This window comes from Diuraphis noxia, unplaced genomic scaffold, assembly GCF_037042655.1.
Source record: "Diuraphis noxia isolate RWA-SAM2 unplaced genomic scaffold, SU_Dnox_SAM2 contig0009, whole genome shotgun sequence".
In the NCBI taxonomy this organism is placed as follows: Eukaryota; Metazoa; Arthropoda; class Insecta; order Hemiptera; family Aphididae; genus Diuraphis; species Diuraphis noxia.
In genome coordinates this window covers 2,053,269-2,072,041 of record NW_028301719.1, presented here as the reverse complement: position 1 = coordinate 2,072,041, position 18,773 = coordinate 2,053,269, and the positions used below count along the sequence as shown (strand labels likewise).

The following is an 18,773-nucleotide window of genomic DNA, read 5'->3' as shown; positions in this document are numbered from 1 at the left end:
CATATATGTATGTAAAAATAAATATATCTATGTATCGTAAGTAGAATCTATCTCTACAGAATTGGTATCCATGGTTGTGTATTATTCATAATAATTCCATATTATAATAAATTATATATTATTATTTATTGTATTATTAACTTAACGTTGAACCAATTTGAAGTCACTGCGGGTTTTATAGACTACCTATATACTGTTTTTTTACCTTCTATAGGCAATGTATAAGCACCAGTATCTTTTTTTAGGAGTCAACATAGCCAACATCTACGACGTGGTGTTTCCTGGGTTAGCTAGCTGCTGAAGGGGCTAATTTCGAGGAAGTAAAAAATATTTGTTGTTCTCAATTCCAACTACTCAAATCAAATAACTCAATTCAATATTGCCGATGATCATAATAACAATTAATCCACTGCATTGGTTCGTTATAGTTATGCAGCAATCTTGAACACAAATTCATTAGTCATTATTATACAGGAAAAAGTTTACAAACAAAAAAATTCGTAAAAAATAATTTTTTCGTTGCATTGAATTTTTTTGAATTTGAATTTGTTGAGCAAAATATGAATGAGTATAAAGTAACGACTAACAACCATTGGAATCACGCAACTGGTTGAAAACTATATACATACGTTTAATATATTAATATAAATATAACCGAATAGGTTAGCTGGTGACCATTTACACGTATACATATTAATATATTATTATCTACTTTTTTCAATTGGATAGTTACACAATTAAACAGCAAGGACAGTTATACCATGTAATAGTTGATGGCAGAACTCATTAAAGTGTTGGGCGGTTGACTCTCGTGGAATTTTTGAATTTTTCGGTAGAAAATAATACAAACACTAGTCAATTTTCCTCGTACAGCAGTTATTTGACAATTAATACGATTTCGGCAGTTCCCGCAAAAACTATTTTCCTATGATAAAATCAAAAATAATAATTAATTTACGCAATATGCATACATCGAAAATATATTATAATATATTTGGTTGCGAGCTGGTCTGGGTCGGGCCCTCTGCGTGCGATTCCTCCCCCTTCCAGCACGCCGAAACGAGGGTTGACGAATCGCGGGGATCTAGTGGTCCACCATCGCCACCATCGTAAGCCACCTCCACTACCAACGCCACCACCATAACTACCACCTCCACCGTACAAACGATGTATAATTTGAAACGTATATATATATACCAATATATACCTATATATTAAACGCCAAGGGTTGACGAAAAAAAAAATCAAAATTATTATGTCTGGGTGGTGTGGTGAGGAGGTCAGCTGCGACCGTGGCCGATTTGGTGTCGCACGTCATCGCGTTTAAGCATCATACAATACTATAATGTATACCATGTATAATATGTGTATATATATGAAACACGATGACGTCAAGGCGCTTTTCGATCGCCGCAAGGTGTTACACACCCTCAGCAGTGGGTGGGGGTGGTCCGAGGGGCCTTTGCGGTCACAGTCGCTCCACCCCCTACAGAAACGAAAGGGTCCACATGATGTGATGGAGAACAGGTTGTGGTGGCACCGACTGCACTTGCCGACCAGCGACCATCCGCCGAGCAGGTCCTCCACGCCACAACATTTCAATAAAGGAATATACTTATCTTGCATGATTGGAAAGACGCTCGCCGTTTATAGTGACCGCCGGAAAACTACAAGACTGCACATGCAACTGCACCGGGATCACACGCCGTCGGACGGCAGACAGACTTTCGTAGCCGCTTCGTACTTGCCGGCCAACTGCGGTACGGCAACCCTCGATATGGCGGATGTGCTCTGCAGCGGAAGTCTACACTCGTCGCAACCGGAAAATGATGATACATCTTCGTCGACGACCGGAAGTAATACGGTAAACGACTCGTTTATACTTAATAGATACAACTGTGTAGGTGTACACGACCAATGATGGGCATTAACAGTGTAAACATTTCAGGGGGTGGCGGGATAATAATAGTGATCCAAGTAAAGCTATAACCATCAGGACACAAAATCCTTAACATTTTTTAATGTCACACCCTTAATTCTCGACCTGAACTTAAATACTTACCAAATTAATTAAATTAATTAACTTATATAGTCAGTAAATTTATTGACGAGAACGCACACATTACCTACTGCGCTGAAAGTGTACTATATGAATAAAAACATTTTTAAAATGTTTATTTAGCGATTTATATTTTATACACTATATACAATTTTAAACTTTCATGATGATATAGTATAAGTAAAGACATTAAAACTTAAAAAGTATTGTGACTTGCAGTAAGTTTTGACTGGTAAGTATTGGAAACAACTTACGATGATATAGGTACTATAGGAAACTGCATTTCTACTGTTTATAGCAATGTTGATTTTGACAATATGTAGACAATAATATACACAGACTGCAATACCTCTTGCGGGAATTTTTAATGGACTTGAATGAACTTTTTTTCACATTTCTACTTTAGAAATTTAAATAATATACATATATCTGACTTTTCAATTAATAAAAGTTAAACCTCTAGCTTTCAACATAAAGTCAACCCTCTGATTATAATTTGAGTAGATTACCACCTGAACATTTTTCTTTATTTAAAATCTTCTAATATACTTACAGTAATAGGTAGGTACCTATCTAAAAACTTAAATCAAATATAACACCTAAAATTTTAAAATAATTAAATATTATATTATATTTAAATAATCAGAAAACAAAAAGTTTAATCGTAAAAAAATGTTCTAATTCTAGATTAAACATAAAAAAAAACTATTGCGATGATCATGTGTAGAGCCCATTTTCTTAAATTATTTTTAAGAGGACACCACATCCGCATGGCGTTGTCTCCGTCTTACAAACGTATAGAACATAGCAAAACAACTGTTCTCCCTCAGTATTTATAATAGAATTATCAGAATTTCACAACGGATAGCCGATAGGTAAGAACTTTATCTGTGTCATAACGTCATCATTTTGTTGATGGCACAAACCAATAATTTTTAATAATTAAATAATAAAATTGAAAAATATTTTTTTTTCTTAAGTTAATAACTTTAATTAGATATATTTATGTTATCAAAAAAATGACGAAAATATTTGAAGTATTTTAGGTATTAAAAACGATATAACTATAAATATTGGCTCATCACCAAAAATGACGACAATGAACACATGCAATAATATATTAAATTATATTAGATTACCCGATTTTAGTTACTATTATACATATTATAATTCTATGCTATTGATAATCATATTATTATCTATTATTATTGTTTTCCCTTGCAGCAGACGCTCATGGTGTCCGTGGACGACGCGGGACGATTGGTGTGCACGGCCGGCGACCGCTGTCCCGCGGCCGCGGCCGACTGCAGCTGTTGGATACTGTCCGTGCCGCTGGCCGACGACTGTCACGCGTACAACTGCCGGCTGTCGCTCCTGGCCGCCGGCACCTTGGGGCTGCACACCACCGCCGCCGTGATGCCCGGACAGCCGCTCAAGATGTGGTTCCCGCCGGATCTCCAACTAATGTTGCATGTGCCGTTTCTCACGCCCGTCAACATAAGAGGTGAGCGACATGGCGCGCAGCCGCGGGCCTGTACATATTATATTATGGCGCGATCGACGTATTGGCTAAACACGTCATTATCATGTACATAATAACATATGCCTGTACACGTCCGTTCAACGAACGACACTAATATTATTATTATTTCGGATTTTATAACGTGTTTTGCTAATAAATGTCATAGGATAAGTACATAGGCGCAAACAGTGGCGGTCTAACCCCCCCCCCTGGTTAAATATAAAATATAAAATTATTAGATAAAATACATTTTTTATGACTTCTATTTTTGAGTACTTATTGTATTATTTAATGTAAAAAATATTCCCCCCCCCTTGGACTTGTTCAAGGACGCCACTGGGCGCAAATCAACCAAAAACATTAGGGGGGGCTTAAGCACCAACAATGTTTGAGGAAATAGATCAAATTTCACGTTAATATCATAATTTCACAACAATTATTATTATTATATTACCTATGTCCTATATAATATGTTTTATATGTCATTGCAGTTTAATATATCCAGACGTAAACTCGATGACATATTATATTATAAATAATCAAATAAATATAAAACTGTTTCTGAATTTTTAATAAATGTAATTATTACGGAAATATGATGGTAATAGTACTATAAGTTATAACCACGGGATTCGGGGTGCTAGCATTAACATTCAAGGTGCTAAGCACCCTTAACACCCCTGCGATTAACGCCATATGGATAGGTAGCAGGGCCGGCCCAGGGTGTTTTGACGCCCCGGGTGATTTTTTGAAATGCGCCCTTAATCAAATGCTCCATAATACATTTAATACTTTTTATACTTACCTACATATTTTGTTTAAAATTATTCTTATATTTATGGATAGGTAAAGGATTGCAAAACTTATTTGGATACAATTTATAGACGTATCGACATCTGTAACACATACTTTTTTGGTTTTCCCGAGTTAATGATTACCTATTTATATTATTGTATATTATTTTTTAATTATTTGTAATTTAAAATCTATAAAAAAAATATATATATATAACATAATATTCTGTCACAGATAATTTAGTCATTTAGCTATATTATTGTCAATTTGAATAAATATTACGCTAAAATTTATAAAATATTCGTATATTAAAAGCATCCCTAAAAATGTAGCACCCCGGGCAACCGTCCGATTTACCTGTATCATGGGCCGGCTCTGATTAGGTAAATACATAATGCAGATAACAATGGCTGAGTGAGCTAATATACCTATATTTGTTTTGCGCATCGGTGATTCCGAATTTGTAATTTTTAAAACGATTAATAGTTGTGAAAATATATTCTTAAGCTACCTAAAATAATTTTCAAAAACATAAATTTTTAGGTATAAACTTTAAATAACAAAAGTGTCTCGGTTATTAATTTATTAAAATATGTACAATATATCAATGTATACCTATGATGTTTAATATATTGTATACATCGTACCTAACTTTATATGCATAATGCATATAGTTGCATGACGCAGTATGACCTCAAAAGTCCCACATCACCCAAAGTTATGTTCGTGGTAAGTCCATAAATGATATTTTTTTTTTTTAAATATGATGAAGAAATTCAGATTTAACAAAGTGAATTTCAAAACAAATGTAAGTAGGTACTAATAAAAAACTACATCAAAAAATTTGATTTACCACTGAAACATTTTGATGGACTACAATATGGAACTTTTAGACGTATCATATCCGTATGCTACCTACATTAAGTAGACTGCATATAAATTTGCATAGTATACCTACATAGGTCGTAGTATTGACTATGACTAAACTCTATTCATAAATCATAATTCATAATCTATGGTAGTAATAAATTATGTCATAAAATATTAAACGTAAAAAAATTTAATGTTTAGAAAAATATATGATATAATATTACGATTTATTGGCCCCTAGAACATGATAGACACTTAGAATTTGATCTTTTAGACTTCTGAATCAGCTTTTTCCTTTTGATTTGCGGGGCATTAAGAGCGGTGGATTGACTAAAAATGTTAGCTCTGGAAATTACCATGTGAAGGCACACCCAATAATTAATAATAATTTTCCATTCAAATTATTTTTCTTTATAAATTGTTTTCTTTATAATTTAATATAATATATAATATACATTCAGTGGCAGATCCAGGTCCAGATCCCTCCGTTCTCTAAAAAACTTCATATTCATGTAAAATTTATTGTGTATATTAATTATTCATTTTTGGAAACAGCCTCTATATTTACGTCTATGAAATACAACTGCCCCCCGTTATTTTTGGCTGGATCCACCACTGTATACATTTAACATGTAAGTAGGTACGTAGCTTATTTTTATGACCACCTAAATTACCAACTAACGATTCACTCTCCTAAAAGAACTGCAGATGCTGAAATAGAAGTTCAAAGCATTTTTAATAACTTCAAAAGCCAATGACAGTAAGAAAAAAAACACACTATTATAAATTTAAATTTATAAAGTCAATATTATGTTCGCATCGCTACGCGCAGAATAAAAATATATTAAAATACATTTTATAAAAACGCTGACGGTTTAAATTTATTAACGCATGTGTACAGTGTACTATACTAAGTGCAGCCAAAATAACATCCGAAATCATGATATGAGTATATACGACAACAAACTATGATGTATTGATGTACCTATTGGTAACACGTCGAAGTTAAATATCATCAAACAATTTATAATCCAAATAGGTACTTCAGCTCGTAGTCTAATTGATACGAGAATTGGCCAGACAGAAACTAATTTGGTTAGCCAATAGCCAAACCATCGCCAGAAGACAATACCATTATAATTTTAATTTATAATATCTAACCTATGTAAAATTACATAGTACGTAGTAGGTATATTACTTATAATTATATTATGATGTATACGCTGAGTTATGAGTTTATGACAAAAAGCTTAACAACAGACCAAATTTGTAATAAGCTAACATAGGTACAATAAGCACTACTTAATTTTTTCATGACATACCTACTTAGTACCCACAATCATATAATTTGTAAATAATTACAAATATTTGATTATTTGTGCGTATTACAATCACGTTTCTATTTTATATTATAAATTCATTTTTGTTTTGTTTCCAGACGAGAGAAAGTACGTCTGCCACAAGTGCGGTTACACGTGCGAAAAGCCCAATCCGCTGAAGATCCACATGGCGCTGGACTGCGGCAGACGACCGCGCGCCAAACTGTGGTCCAGGCTGGCGGCCGACCACTGCGCAAGCGGCCGGACGATCGAAGCGTCGTTCCGGTTCAGCTTGACGCCGGCCGAGTCGCGGGCGCCCTTGACGTCCGCCTCCGCAGACTCGGCGTTCCGGCCCTACTCGCCCGAGTCGTCGGCCAGCAGTGGCGGCGGTCCGGCGCCCCCGTCGCCACTGCGGCCTCCGCCGCCCACGCGGCTGTCGTCTACGTCCTCGTCGTCCGACCGAACGCCACTGCAGGACGGACCGCTCCGACAGTCGATCGGCGGCAGCGACACGGCGTTCTTCGACCGGCGCTGCGCCGAGATGGAAACCATCGTCAGCAACCTCGGCCACTCCGACCAAGGACACCTGTGCATATACTGCGGAAAAGTCTACTCCAGGAAGTACGGGCTCAAGATTCATATCAGGTACTGTCTACATGACTACATCACCTGTACTTGATTACCTTCCAAAACTTATCTATATTATACAGCAGAGGTGGCCACTTGGCCACGTGTCCAACTATCGACTGGCGTCTTATATTTTAAAAAAAACCAATGTTTATTTATTTACGATAACATTTAAAAAATTATAAATTGTATTTATAAAAATTTTGGCTCATGTTGACCACCACCATTAATTATTATGGAGAGAAAGTGTTTAAGTGTGTATGACGTGAGACAATTCCCGGCAATTCTATCGCTCTCGTGATTTTAAAATTTGGTTCATAGGTTATCCTGTAGGTAGTTTTTGAAAATTCCATGAAATTTAAAACTGTGAAACATTTCAATGTTACCTATAATTTTCATAACTTACCTTCGCTATTGATTAGTGGCGATTTTCTTTGGTCAGGTTATTGATAAATATTCATCATTAATATTTGTATTTGAAAAAATTTCAATATTTCACGATTTTGTAAAATATTTCATACTTCAAACTCTATGTCTCTATCCATAGATACCTGAGCATAATATTTTACACAGGGTTGGATCGTCGAAAAACAATTTTTTTTGTTCGCGCAATTTGAAAATCGGCTTAGAATTATGACAAATGTAGCTTTCAGACGACGCCATTATCGCGTATATTGTCTCAGTCTCACTAACGTACAACTTTACTCCCTTTGTATTTATAGTAGAGTATTATCTACTAAAATTCGCAATGCATAGTGAAGAACTCTATCTGTGTTATATCTCAGTTAGAGAACATTAGTTTTTTTTTCATTTAATTATTAAAAACTATCAGTTAGTACTATCGAAAAAATTAAGTCGCTGCAGTACAGATAAAGTGCTTCCCCAACACGTCGCATCATATAATTTCAGTAATTCTAGTATAAATACAAAGCGTGTTAAAGTTGTCCCGTGCAAAATCGTTGTTGGAATGTTGTACTTCATAAGACTACGGAGACAACATTAGCGGTTGTGGCGTCCTCTTAATGACTTAATATGTATAAATCATAATATATATAATTATAAGCCCGGGTAAGCCCATAATTAATATAAAAGTAAACCTAGCGGCCTGGCCTATCCCCTTTTAAGTACGTCACTGCAATCGTCTTGTGTAGATTTTCACATTTAATTTACACCATTGTATTAATATAATTTAACTGGCATACCTAGGATACTATAATATTATGACTTTGAAAAATTAAGTTATAAATGTTATAATCAATACAAGGGGATAAGAATTAAAACTAAAAGTATTCCATTTTTTTTTTTTTTTTTAATATAGAACTCACACCGGTTTTAAGCCGCTAAAATGCAAGTATTGCTACCGACCATTCGGAGACCCAAGCAATTTAAACAAACACGTACGATTGCACGCCGAAGGAGACACTCCTTATAAGTAAGTTCTTAAAATATTAATTTTTTATCCATCCAATTGAGTGTCATAATCGAAATTTTCGTTTTGTTTATTAAGGTGCGATTGTTGCGGGAAAATCCTGGTGCGCAAGAGAGACCTAGACAGACACATGAAATCAAGACACGCACAAGTTATGCAGAAAAACATTTATAAAATGCACGTACCTGTATGACAACGCACTATTTTTTTTCCTAAACAGTGGTTAATTTATAATTGATTGTTAAAAGGTTTGTGATATTTTATTCTTATAATTAAAATATATAATATTATTCAACATAATATAAAATTTGAAAAGATTCAATGTAATTGTCTATACAATGTTTATCTAGTCATGCTCAATACACCTAAGTTATATAATAAGACATCAAGATTGTTATTTTGTACACATAGTTTAATAAATAATATTATTAGTAGTGCCTGTACAGAAAAGTTTTTTGTAACAAATTTTATAATATAATTCTTACGTGTTTTTATTTTATTTATAAATTTGAGTTTTTATCTTTAAATGTATTTTGAAAATACACATAACCACCACAACCAAAAACAAATTAATAAATTTCAGAAGATACAAGATACAGATTAATCTAATATCCTTAACACATTTTAAGTTTCCAAATTGTGATTCGATTAATTTAAATTGTAAGACTTGGTATCCTTTCATTTAGTTAAGAAATTGTATAATTGAGTTTAATTGGATGAAAATCTGCATTTACCTCTTAGAATTATTACTTGAGTCAGTTATAAAATACAAGTTATAGGACATAATATTAAATATAAAAACAATTTAAAATAGTAGATGCATCAATATTCAATTACTGTTATTTCAGAACTCTTCATAGACATTTAATAGTTAGAGGTTATATATTAGGTCATACTAGATGATTCACGCATTGAACTATGACATATTTCTCATGGTTTATAAATTGTAACTAAGTTTTTGACAAACTATGATGAATATGTATTTAGAAACTGATTTTATAAATGTAGTGTTTTATTTTAAATAGAGGGTAATGGCACTTGTCTTTCTCAAAACTATCTGTTAAAAAATTTAGTAAAAAATGTAAGTAATTAATGAGGGCTAAAAAAGAAATAGTATTCCAGTAAATTTACAAACTGTCACTATAAAAAAACAGTAGTTATATTGAAAAGTATTTAGGTAAATAGGTATGAACCATTATAAACCAGTCACAAAAAATAATTTTATGTATACCATTTAGGATAAATAAGAATAAAATTAAAAATCAATCAAAAACACATTTGTGTTTTATAAGTCATTTATTCAAATCACATAAAAATGCAAAAACAAACTCTTAACGCCTGCTTGACTTGGTCTTGGCAGCCAAACGCTTGTCACGTTCTTCGGCAATAGTCAACTTAACTCCCTTACTCCTTGGTAGAGAAATGTAGTTCTTTTGACCTTTTCCAATAATAAAAACGTTGTTCATCCTATAAAATAAAATAAATTCATTTTAAACATGTACTAGTTTTGTATGAATATTAAATAGAATAAATCAGAAAACACATTTATAAGCTTGACACTATGTATATCATATATGAATAGGTTTCAAGATATGTAATCAAGATTAAGATTCTATAATTTTAACTAAACCAAGTCTTAAATATGAATATTCTAAGGCTGCAACTGATTAAGTTAAGTCTAAGTCTGATCATACCATTAAATAAATCAGTTTTGTTATCAGCTTTTACTAATACTTAAGGTCACATCCAAAAAATTATAACTTGTTAATTTTAGAATACTGAAAACTAGAGAATTGTCAAAATAATAAAGTAACACTTCCAAGAACCCAACACTCAGCAAGTGCTAACTACACTCTTTACTGCCTAAGGCAGCTTATTTTATTTAGATACAGAGTAAAGTGAATATCATCTGTTTAATATTCATTCAAGCATTTTTCTTTTTACTATGTACCATCATCACGGCATACCTTGATATAATATATAGTCTCATGGTATAAAATATTTACAAAAAGGTTACAAATGGATAGTGATTAGAAAATATGTACCAAATTACTGAAATTTTTAAAAATCTAGTGTATAATCATGTAATGGTCTAGATTAATAAATTGAAAATTGGATTTTCACTGGTTATTGCTGTAACTATTTGTATAATGTTGATAGAAAAACTACAAATGAGGAAACATGCATGATAAATTGATAACCATGAAAAGTAAAAAAAAAAAAACAAGTTAAGCAAGCAAGAGCATAATTAAATGTGAGAAAACGTAATATATATATTTTTTTTTTGAAGAACATTTAACAATCTGTACTCATGGTACAATTAGCTTAATAGATATTTGAATTACAATAGTAATAGAATTAATACAAATACAAACGCGACAGCATTCAATTTATATGTAACGCTATTCTTATTTTACATGAAAATCTTGAATTGAAGAGACTGTCGAGCAACAGCACTTTGGCAAGAATTTTTTTTTTTTATAATTAACGTATAGTCCTATGTATTATGCTAACCAGTCTCTGGGCCACTTATGCTGGAGTCTCCTTACCGTATTACCCGGAAGGGAGTGTGATGAAAGATCTTTAATGAGGGGATTGGTGTGGTTTTGTAGCCTGTTGTGGAATTTAAAGTAGTGATTTTTTGCGACTTCTTTGACATACAGTATGTTCAGGTCTGAGTGTAGAGTTTCATTCGAGACATATGGAGGGGCGTTAGTGATGAGACGGAGAGTTTTTGATTGGACTACTTGAATTTTGTTTATGTTTGTTTTTTTAGCAGCTCCATAGCTGAATCCCATACGTCCAGATGGGTTTTATTAGTAGTTTGTACAAGTTAATTTTTGATTTTAGGTTGAGCTTTGAGGTTTTGCCCATAGTACTACGGAGAATAGAGAGTCTTCGATTTAGTTTTAGTTTGGTCATATGAATGTGTTTGGCCCAGTTGAGTTTTTTGTCAAAGTATAATCCTAAATAATTGACTGTGTCCGAATTAGGGATTATTTCATTGTTTAGTGTGATACTGGAGGGGGTTGTTGCATTTTGAGGGAAAATGTGGTATTGATTAAGATTCGTTTATTTTTGTGTGCCATTGGAAGTACCAAGGGGAAAGTAGGTCAAGATGTTTTTGTAGTGATGTCGAGAGTAATAACATATTATAATATTACAATTTGACGATCAAATTAAAAAAAAAAAATTAATAATGAACTTACCGGGTGGCAAAAATATGTTCATTTGCATCCTTAATGTGAACAATATCAAAAGATCCTGGATGTCTTTCCCTGTTGGTAACAATACCAACACGCCCTAAATTGCGACCTCCAGTAATCATGCACAAGTTTCCTATAAAAAATATGAATAGTTATGTCAATTAATATTACACAAACATTATTGTATTTAAAAAAAAAGAATTTAACTTGCCAGTTTCAAAACGAATATGATCCAAAATTTTTGATGAAGCAATATCGTATCTAATAGTATCATTAACCTTGATGTTGGGATCAGGGTAGCGGATAGTACGGCCATCGTGAGTAGTTAAAAATGGCACTCCTTTGGGTCCAGTTTGTACCCTCTTTACTTTACAAAGCTTGTACTAAAATGCAATAAGAAAATAAATAACGAAACAATTAATTTCACTTCAAACTTGTAATTTAATTACTTTTGCTTCTTCTGGAGTAATTCTATGAATGGTGAAACGACCTTTTACATCATAGATCAATCTGAAGTGTTCACTGGTCTTTTGGATAGATATAACATCTGTAAGTATAATATAAATTTTAATTTGATTAAATTATTTACCTTCTTTATTCAACTTATTTACTATTGATTAAAAATGTGTATGGTAAAATACTTTATTTTAAACTATTTACTAGCATGCTTGATTTTAAAATAAGCAAAACCCGACCAGATTGGTTGTTTTCATTTTATAATCATACCAAAACAACAAATTCAGAATGATAAAATATAAGATACCTCATAACATTAAATAATATTCTAATTTTAAAATATTCTTAATTATCCTTATAATATGATTAAAAAATCCATGATATTATGAACTTAATATTTTAACCTCACATTTGAAACAAAGTAACTAGGCACAATTAAAGTTAAAAACTCTTACACATTATGAAACACAGCAAAAAAGCAATGACCCATCTTAAGAACTAAATTTTAGGCTTTTATGACAAAATAAGTGTATATATTAACTTAAAATCATAAATATAAACATAATTTCAAACCAAACTTTAGAAATAGTTATTCTTCAAAGGTTTATAATACTCAATGAATTTAAGGTTTAAAATCATAGAAATAACTACAAATGTGTTGTAGGGCGACAACAATTTAAAATATCACAGGTTTAATTAATAAATTTGTTTTTATTATTTAAAGTCAGTTAATAAATAAAATTGATAGTAGCAGGTGAAAAATATAAAATAATATGCTTATTTTTGATCAGTGAAATTTCTTTAAAAACAGAATTAACAACTAATTATATTCAAAATTGGAAAGAGTAAATAAATAGATAACTAATATATTTCAACAAGAAAATAAAATAAAAGATTTGAAAACAAATTCAAGAATACTAATTTGTATTACAAAATTGACATTTTAAAATTAAAATATACTTCTTTAAATTTGTAAACCATACCTTACTACTCAATACTTTTTACCCACAAGATAAATCTACGGATCATAAATATACTTTTGTCTATAAATAACCATTACAACAAAAACCTTCCTAAAAACGTAATCATGACAAAAAAAAAAAATCAAATCAATCAAATATTAATGCAGCATTCAAGGAAGATATATTAAATGGCTGATTGAAAAATTCAATACATTGGAATACAGCTATTTTAGATCGCACTTAAAAGTATGGAACGAGTCACTTACCCATAAAACCAGCTGGATAGTTAGGGTCGGTACGGACTTTGCCATCAACCTTGATTAATCTTTGCATGACAATCTTGGTGACTTCAGCACCAGTAAGTGCATACTTCAAACGATTACGCAAGAAAATCAATAACGGCAGTGATTCCCGGAGTTTGTGTGGACCGGTGCTTGGACGAGGGGCGAAGACACCTCCCAATTTGTCCAACATCCATGCTTTGGGTGCGTTTAAACGCTTCAAATGTTTCTTCGGACCTCTGGCCTAAAAATGATTTGCATTAGACATAGGATATTATCATTGTATAATAGAAGTAACTAAACAAGCCGTCTAGTCGACACAATGAAAATCAATAGCGGTTTGATGTCCAAACGTAAACATCTTTCAACATCAGAAGATCGTCGAAATAGGAATTATTCTAAAATTATCATTGTTTTAATATTAAAACTGTAACGGAATTCGTTAAGCATCGTTCGATTCAGATTGACGGACGACTATAAATTGTCCCGAAAATCGTATATTACGGTAGAGTTATAATCAGAAGACTTTGGACATAAACTATAATATGTAATATTTTAAACATTTTAATTTGTTTGGAAATTAATAGTGCAAACGTTTTGGCCGATGAGCAGATGGTTGCTTCGATTAAAATGGATAAAAATTAAAAACTTACCATTTTGACGGAAAAGTGTTACTGTACCAGACGCGAAAACTAGAAGAACATTTCAACAGAACACCAACATTCGGAAAGATAGTAGATTTTGATATTATAGGTTAGGTTTTTATAAACAAAATTCAGTCACACGGGAGGATAGATTTCAATTTATGCTCCGATCTCCTTGACTTTCACGTGGAGACTCAAAAACCAGTCTGATATGGTCGAATGTCTGAATACCAGCTGCTGATTAGACCATGGATTAGACAGTGTAATAATTGATCTAATATCACAGAATAGATATCACCATGATAATTGATTATAATTTATAAATTTTAAGTTTATAAACAATCCTATAGCCCATAGGCTATAGGCTATAATCCGATAATCGTGAATATCAATAATATCATTAATGTTAAGAAGGCACATAATACATAAACATTTATTTTTTTTAAACTGAGAAACTCGACACAGTCGACACTCTTTCTGCACTCTACAGTCAAGTTATCTAATTTTGAGTCGTCGACCATCGACTAATACCAAACACTAAAGTTGATATGTCATTTATAGTATTTGCTAATACTCCCCATAGAAGCGTTAGATTATTTGAGTAGGTCATTGACGTATTAAATTTTAATTTATTTAAAATTATAATTAAAAACAATTCAGAGTGATGACAGTGTGTCAGCCTCTATTCTTAAGGATATTTTATAATCATAATATTTACTATAGGTACTCTAATATTACTATTCATCAAATATTTAAATACTGTATTTTGGAATTAGTTATTTCTAATTCTAATTTCTATGTTATATTTCATCATAAACATCACACATTAAATATTAATACATCATATTATTATAAAATATAAATTACAACACAATGGCGGACAGTTTTTGAAGTTCCCTTAAATAACTGAAATTGTTGCAGTAGAAATTTCAGTCTGAATACCAAAAAAAATTTTCAAATAAAACCTTCATATTATGTCATTAAAAATATGTATCTTAAATTTAAGTATTGCCATAAGAAATTAATAAATAACTCATAACTGAAACATTACCTCAAACTTTCTAGCATTTTGGCCACAATTACTAACTTTTATCTCGCTGTTTATCATTGAACTGTATACACTTTCAAGTAATGTGAATTTGTAGATAAAATCAAATTAAGAAAATTAACTGATGCAAATACACAATGATAAACTAATTTCCAGTCTCTTAACAGTCTTAATGGAATATAAATAACACCTTTACACTAAAAGGAAACATCTCACACAGGAAATGTCTAAACTCTACTTACTAAAATTGAAATATTAAATTCAAACTGCAAATCAAGCACCACACAATAAAAACTATATCATTTGAATTTGATATAATCTTATGATATAATTATAACTTTAAGTGTGTGCATTCATGAGATTAATCCTGGTCGTTAACTGTTATTATGAAAATAACTTTTGATGTATTTACTCATACATGGTACTAGGAACACAATTTATTTTAAGATATGATTCTTAATTTGAATCAATAAAAGAAATTTAAAAAATGTTAAATCATAAAATTGCACATAATAAAACACAAACTATTTTTGATTACTTCTACATTTATTTCTAGGCTTACAAATTAACAGCTGATTTAGTTAAATAAATATCAAAAATATAATATTAAGTATTGCTTTCACGAATAATTTAAAACAAAATGAGTATATAATTATGAATAATTGTTCGAATAATACATTTAAATGTAAGAATTTTATTTTTACATTTCATTGTTTTAAGCAATTTTAATATGAGCTGTATTCCTATTTTGTCTGATTTAATCAATTTTTAAACTATACTTCATAAAAATGTGGGCTATAGGTAAGTAAAATTAGTCCATTTTTAAAGATTGACTTTGAGAGTTGTCATTTTCAATTTTCAATCTTTTTTTTTCACGTATGTCTGCTAGTGTTTGCTCGATTGACCTTTGATCTTTTTTATTTTCACTTGGAACTGAAAATAAATTTGTTTTATACAATATTTTATGATTAAATACTTATTGAGCTCAGACTAAAAATCGTTTTAACTTACCAAATCCATAAGATTTATTAGTTTCTGTCTTTCGTGCTGCTTGTTCAGCTGCTTCCAAACCAACAAGATGTTGGAATTTTTCTTTGTAATTATATTTAGGCTTATCTTGGTTAGTTCGCTTTAGCATCATTCGTTTTTCTTCATCTAACATTTTTTCAATTTTAACTTGTTCCCTCTAAACATTAATAAAAACAAATATTTATATTATATTATATTATATTTATAATTGTTAAATTTCTTTGTAATGTGATAATTTTTATTTTTCTGTACATCAAAAAAACTTAGTGCTTACTTATACCTATCATGATCTGATTTACAAAATATCAAAAACCTACTTCTGTATCCCTAAGCTTAAATGATCATTGTCAGGAAAACTTTAGATAGTAATAAATAATATCATATTATATTATATTAACTTTTCATATCTATTGAATACCAAAATGCTGATTTTTTAACACCAAGTGAAATAATACAAACTAAAATTTAAAACAAACACTATAGAAATAATAAAAAGTAGTAAACCATTAAATACTGTATTTAAATAAACTGAAAGGCTAGAAAAGAAAGCTTCATATAAAATCAACTATTCTGACTGCCTCCTTTTACAGAATGAACTTCTTCAATTTAACTTGTATGCAGAATGGTTTATACTTCACTTATAAAGTTATAAAGATATATTCTTATCCAGACTGGGTTTGTTATACACGTCTTTAATATAAAATATGCAATTATAAATACAGAATTATTGCTTCATAAGTTAATTAATATTCAATACCCATTAGAAATATACTATCAACACTTTAAGGGCACAATACTATTAGTATAAGTGTAATTGATAGTATACATGTACATAATAATCATGTTAATAAACTAACATGAGAAATATATAATATTGCTTTGGTTAGCTTTGATATAAGTAGTCATCTATTAATAAGTCACAATTTTTTTTTTTTATTGTTATTTAGAAGGATCGGAAGAGGCATAACTTACTTATCCTCCAATCCTTAAACAGAATTGATCCTAGGCCAGTATAAATGTGGGAGGGTTATGATGATCACAACATCATTTTTGTTTTAAACGTCTGAGCAAGGTTTTCAGGAATGGAAAGTACTACAATATTTTATATTAATGGGTTATTGTTGGAAGTCAACTTTAAAATTTAGTTTGTAGCTTAATAATATATTACAAACTTGTTCTGTTAATCTTTTAGCAATATCATCATTCCATTCTTGACCATTTCGGAGTGCATTTAATTCATCCTCAGAAGGTGGAGAGTCTTTCTTGAATATCATAATATAACGATCAACTTCTTCTTCTCCAAAAGAATAAGCTAACATTCCAGCATCCTCCGCAATTTCATGTCTATTTAAAAATATATTTTCTTAGTTTCCTACAAATAATGATTAAAATAATTAATGTACTCACACAATATTGCGTAGCACTTTATTCAAAGTAGGGAATTTCAAACGAGTCTGATGATCGTCTTGAACAAATGATGTCACTTTCTTCTCAGTCTAAAAATAAAATACCATATTTATTAAATTATATTTATATTTTAATTTAATGAATAAAAAAAAAAAATTAAATACCTAAATATTTAAAATTAATGAAAAAACATTCTTAAGATTATCTATTGTCTTATTTAATAATTTAAATTTTAAATTTATAGCTAACATTGAACAATAAAAACATACAAATCATGAAAATGTATAAATAATTAGAATTACTTCATTGCGGAACTGTATCATTCTTGCTTTTTCCCTATTCTGTTGTTTGATTAACACTTCTTGGGCTTCTAAAATGAAAAATTAAATGGAGATAACATTTATAGTTAATACGTTACCATAATATTATGACAAGGAAATATTGACTATGCTAAATTCATATCAAGTACATTCCTAGACATTTTGTAGACATTTTATATAATTACTATTCAGGCACTAAACGCATAATACAGAATTATTCACTTTACCGATAAACATGTAAAAATTTCAAAAAATAAAAAATAATGACATCCAATTAAGGCTTACTTTTTTGCCTTAGTTTCTCTTTGGTATCCACAGTAGGTGGTTTTTCCATTGATTTCATGATCGACCCAAGTAAATCCATGATTGCGAAATTCGGTAGTGTAAATAAAATGTTAACTCAAATTACATCCAAAAACAACAAAGATTAATTAATAAAACGCACTATTGATTTGATGTTACTGACTGTAGGCACTAGGCAGTAAGCAAAGACGGGCAGATCAATAACGCAATAAAACTTGAAGCCTTGAAGTCGATCGATGTTCAAAATTTAAATTCACAAACGTCAATGGAAAATAAAAAGTCTAAAATCTGTATAGTATAAATTAATAATGATGGCCACGATTGTTGAATGAACATTGGAAAAAATTGAACATCGACGAAATCACAGAACAAAATAATAATATGAAAAATTAAATGGAACACAACAAGACGGCGATATGGATGGACATGGGCTATTCAATTCCTGGCATTCCTGGGCTATCTTTATCTTAAATCGTGGTTTATCACTTATAAAAAA

At 30.9% G+C, this 18,773-nt stretch overlaps 3 protein-coding genes across 5 annotated transcripts; 1 reads left to right on the top strand and 2 right to left on the bottom strand.

The window, feature by feature from the left end:
• The first annotated feature begins 1,534 nt into the window (after window positions 1-1,534).
• On the top strand, window positions 1,535-9,199 carry LOC107163690 (PR/SET domain 13). Of its 3 annotated transcripts, XM_089230511.1 has the most exons (6): window positions 1,725-1,864; window positions 2,747-2,934; window positions 3,284-3,563; window positions 6,685-7,210; window positions 8,511-8,624; window positions 8,700-9,199. In XM_089230511.1, exons 3-6 carry the CDS (start codon window positions 3,293-3,295, stop codon window positions 8,812-8,814), a joined length of 1,026 nt encoding a protein of 341 aa, XP_089086637.1. In that variant the 5' UTR covers window positions 1,725-1,864; window positions 2,747-2,934; window positions 3,284-3,292; the 3' UTR covers window positions 8,815-9,199. The 3 variants fall into 3 exon arrangements, with proteins under 3 accessions (XP_015366716.2, XP_015366715.2, XP_089086637.1); XM_015511230.2 differs by lacking the exon at window positions 2,747-2,934 and having other exon boundaries at window positions 1,535-1,864; window positions 3,287-3,563; XM_015511229.2 differs by lacking the exon at window positions 2,747-2,934 and having other exon boundaries at window positions 1,535-1,864.
• A 699-nt stretch (window positions 9,200-9,898) lies between these two features.
• On the bottom strand, window positions 9,899-14,336 carry LOC149054244 (small ribosomal subunit protein eS4). The gene is made up of 6 exons (XM_089230512.1): window positions 14,180-14,336; window positions 13,512-13,770; window positions 12,277-12,374; window positions 12,039-12,210; window positions 11,831-11,960; window positions 9,899-10,088 (listed from the first exon to the last, which is right to left on the bottom strand). The coding sequence occupies exons 1-6, from the start codon at window positions 14,180-14,182 to the stop codon at window positions 9,953-9,955; spliced, it is 798 nt and encodes a 265-aa protein (XP_089086638.1). The 5' UTR covers window positions 14,183-14,336; the 3' UTR covers window positions 9,899-9,952.
• A 1,409-nt stretch (window positions 14,337-15,745) lies between these two features.
• LOC149054243 (sperm-associated antigen 7-like) lies at window positions 15,746-18,684 on the bottom strand. The gene is made up of 6 exons (XM_089230509.1): window positions 18,260-18,684; window positions 17,957-18,024; window positions 17,655-17,743; window positions 17,420-17,591; window positions 16,230-16,404; window positions 15,746-16,151 (listed from the first exon to the last, which is right to left on the bottom strand). The coding sequence occupies exons 1-6, from the start codon at window positions 18,336-18,338 to the stop codon at window positions 16,030-16,032; spliced, it is 705 nt and encodes a 234-aa protein (XP_089086635.1). The 5' UTR covers window positions 18,339-18,684; the 3' UTR covers window positions 15,746-16,029.
• Between the last annotated feature and the right edge of the window lie 89 nt (window positions 18,685-18,773).

Excerpts from the sequence above, each read along its gene's own strand:
- LOC149054244 (XM_089230512.1), bottom strand. Across the intron at positions 12,211-12,276 it reads TTACTCCAGAAGAAGCAAAA|TACAAGCTTTGTAAAGTAAA; the intron begins GTAATTAAATTA and ends ATTGCATTTTAG. Across the intron at positions 11,961-12,038 it reads TCATATTCGTTTTGAAACTG|GAAACTTGTGCATGATTACT; the intron begins GCAAGTTAAATT and ends TATTTTTTATAG.
- LOC149054243 (XM_089230509.1), bottom strand. The coding sequence starts at position 18,338 with ATGGATTTACTTGGGTCGATCATGAAATCAATGGAAAAACCACCTACT. Across the intron at positions 17,744-17,956 it reads TGATACAGTTCCGCAATGAA|ACTGAGAAGAAAGTGACATC; the intron begins GTAATTCTAATT and ends TTTTATTTTTAG. Across the intron at positions 17,592-17,654 it reads AAAGTGCTACGCAATATTGT|ACATGAAATTGCGGAGGATG; the intron begins GTGAGTACATTA and ends ATTTTTAAATAG.
- LOC107163690 (XM_015511229.2), top strand. The coding sequence starts at position 1,625 with ATGATTGGAAAGACGCTCGCCGTTTATAGTGACCGCCGGAAAACTACA. Across the intron at positions 1,865-3,283 it reads CGACGACCGGAAGTAATACG|CAGACGCTCATGGTGTCCGT; the intron begins GTAAACGACTCG and ends TTTCCCTTGCAG. Across the intron at positions 7,211-8,510 it reads GGGCTCAAGATTCATATCAG|AACTCACACCGGTTTTAAGC; the intron begins GTACTGTCTACA and ends TTTTTAATATAG.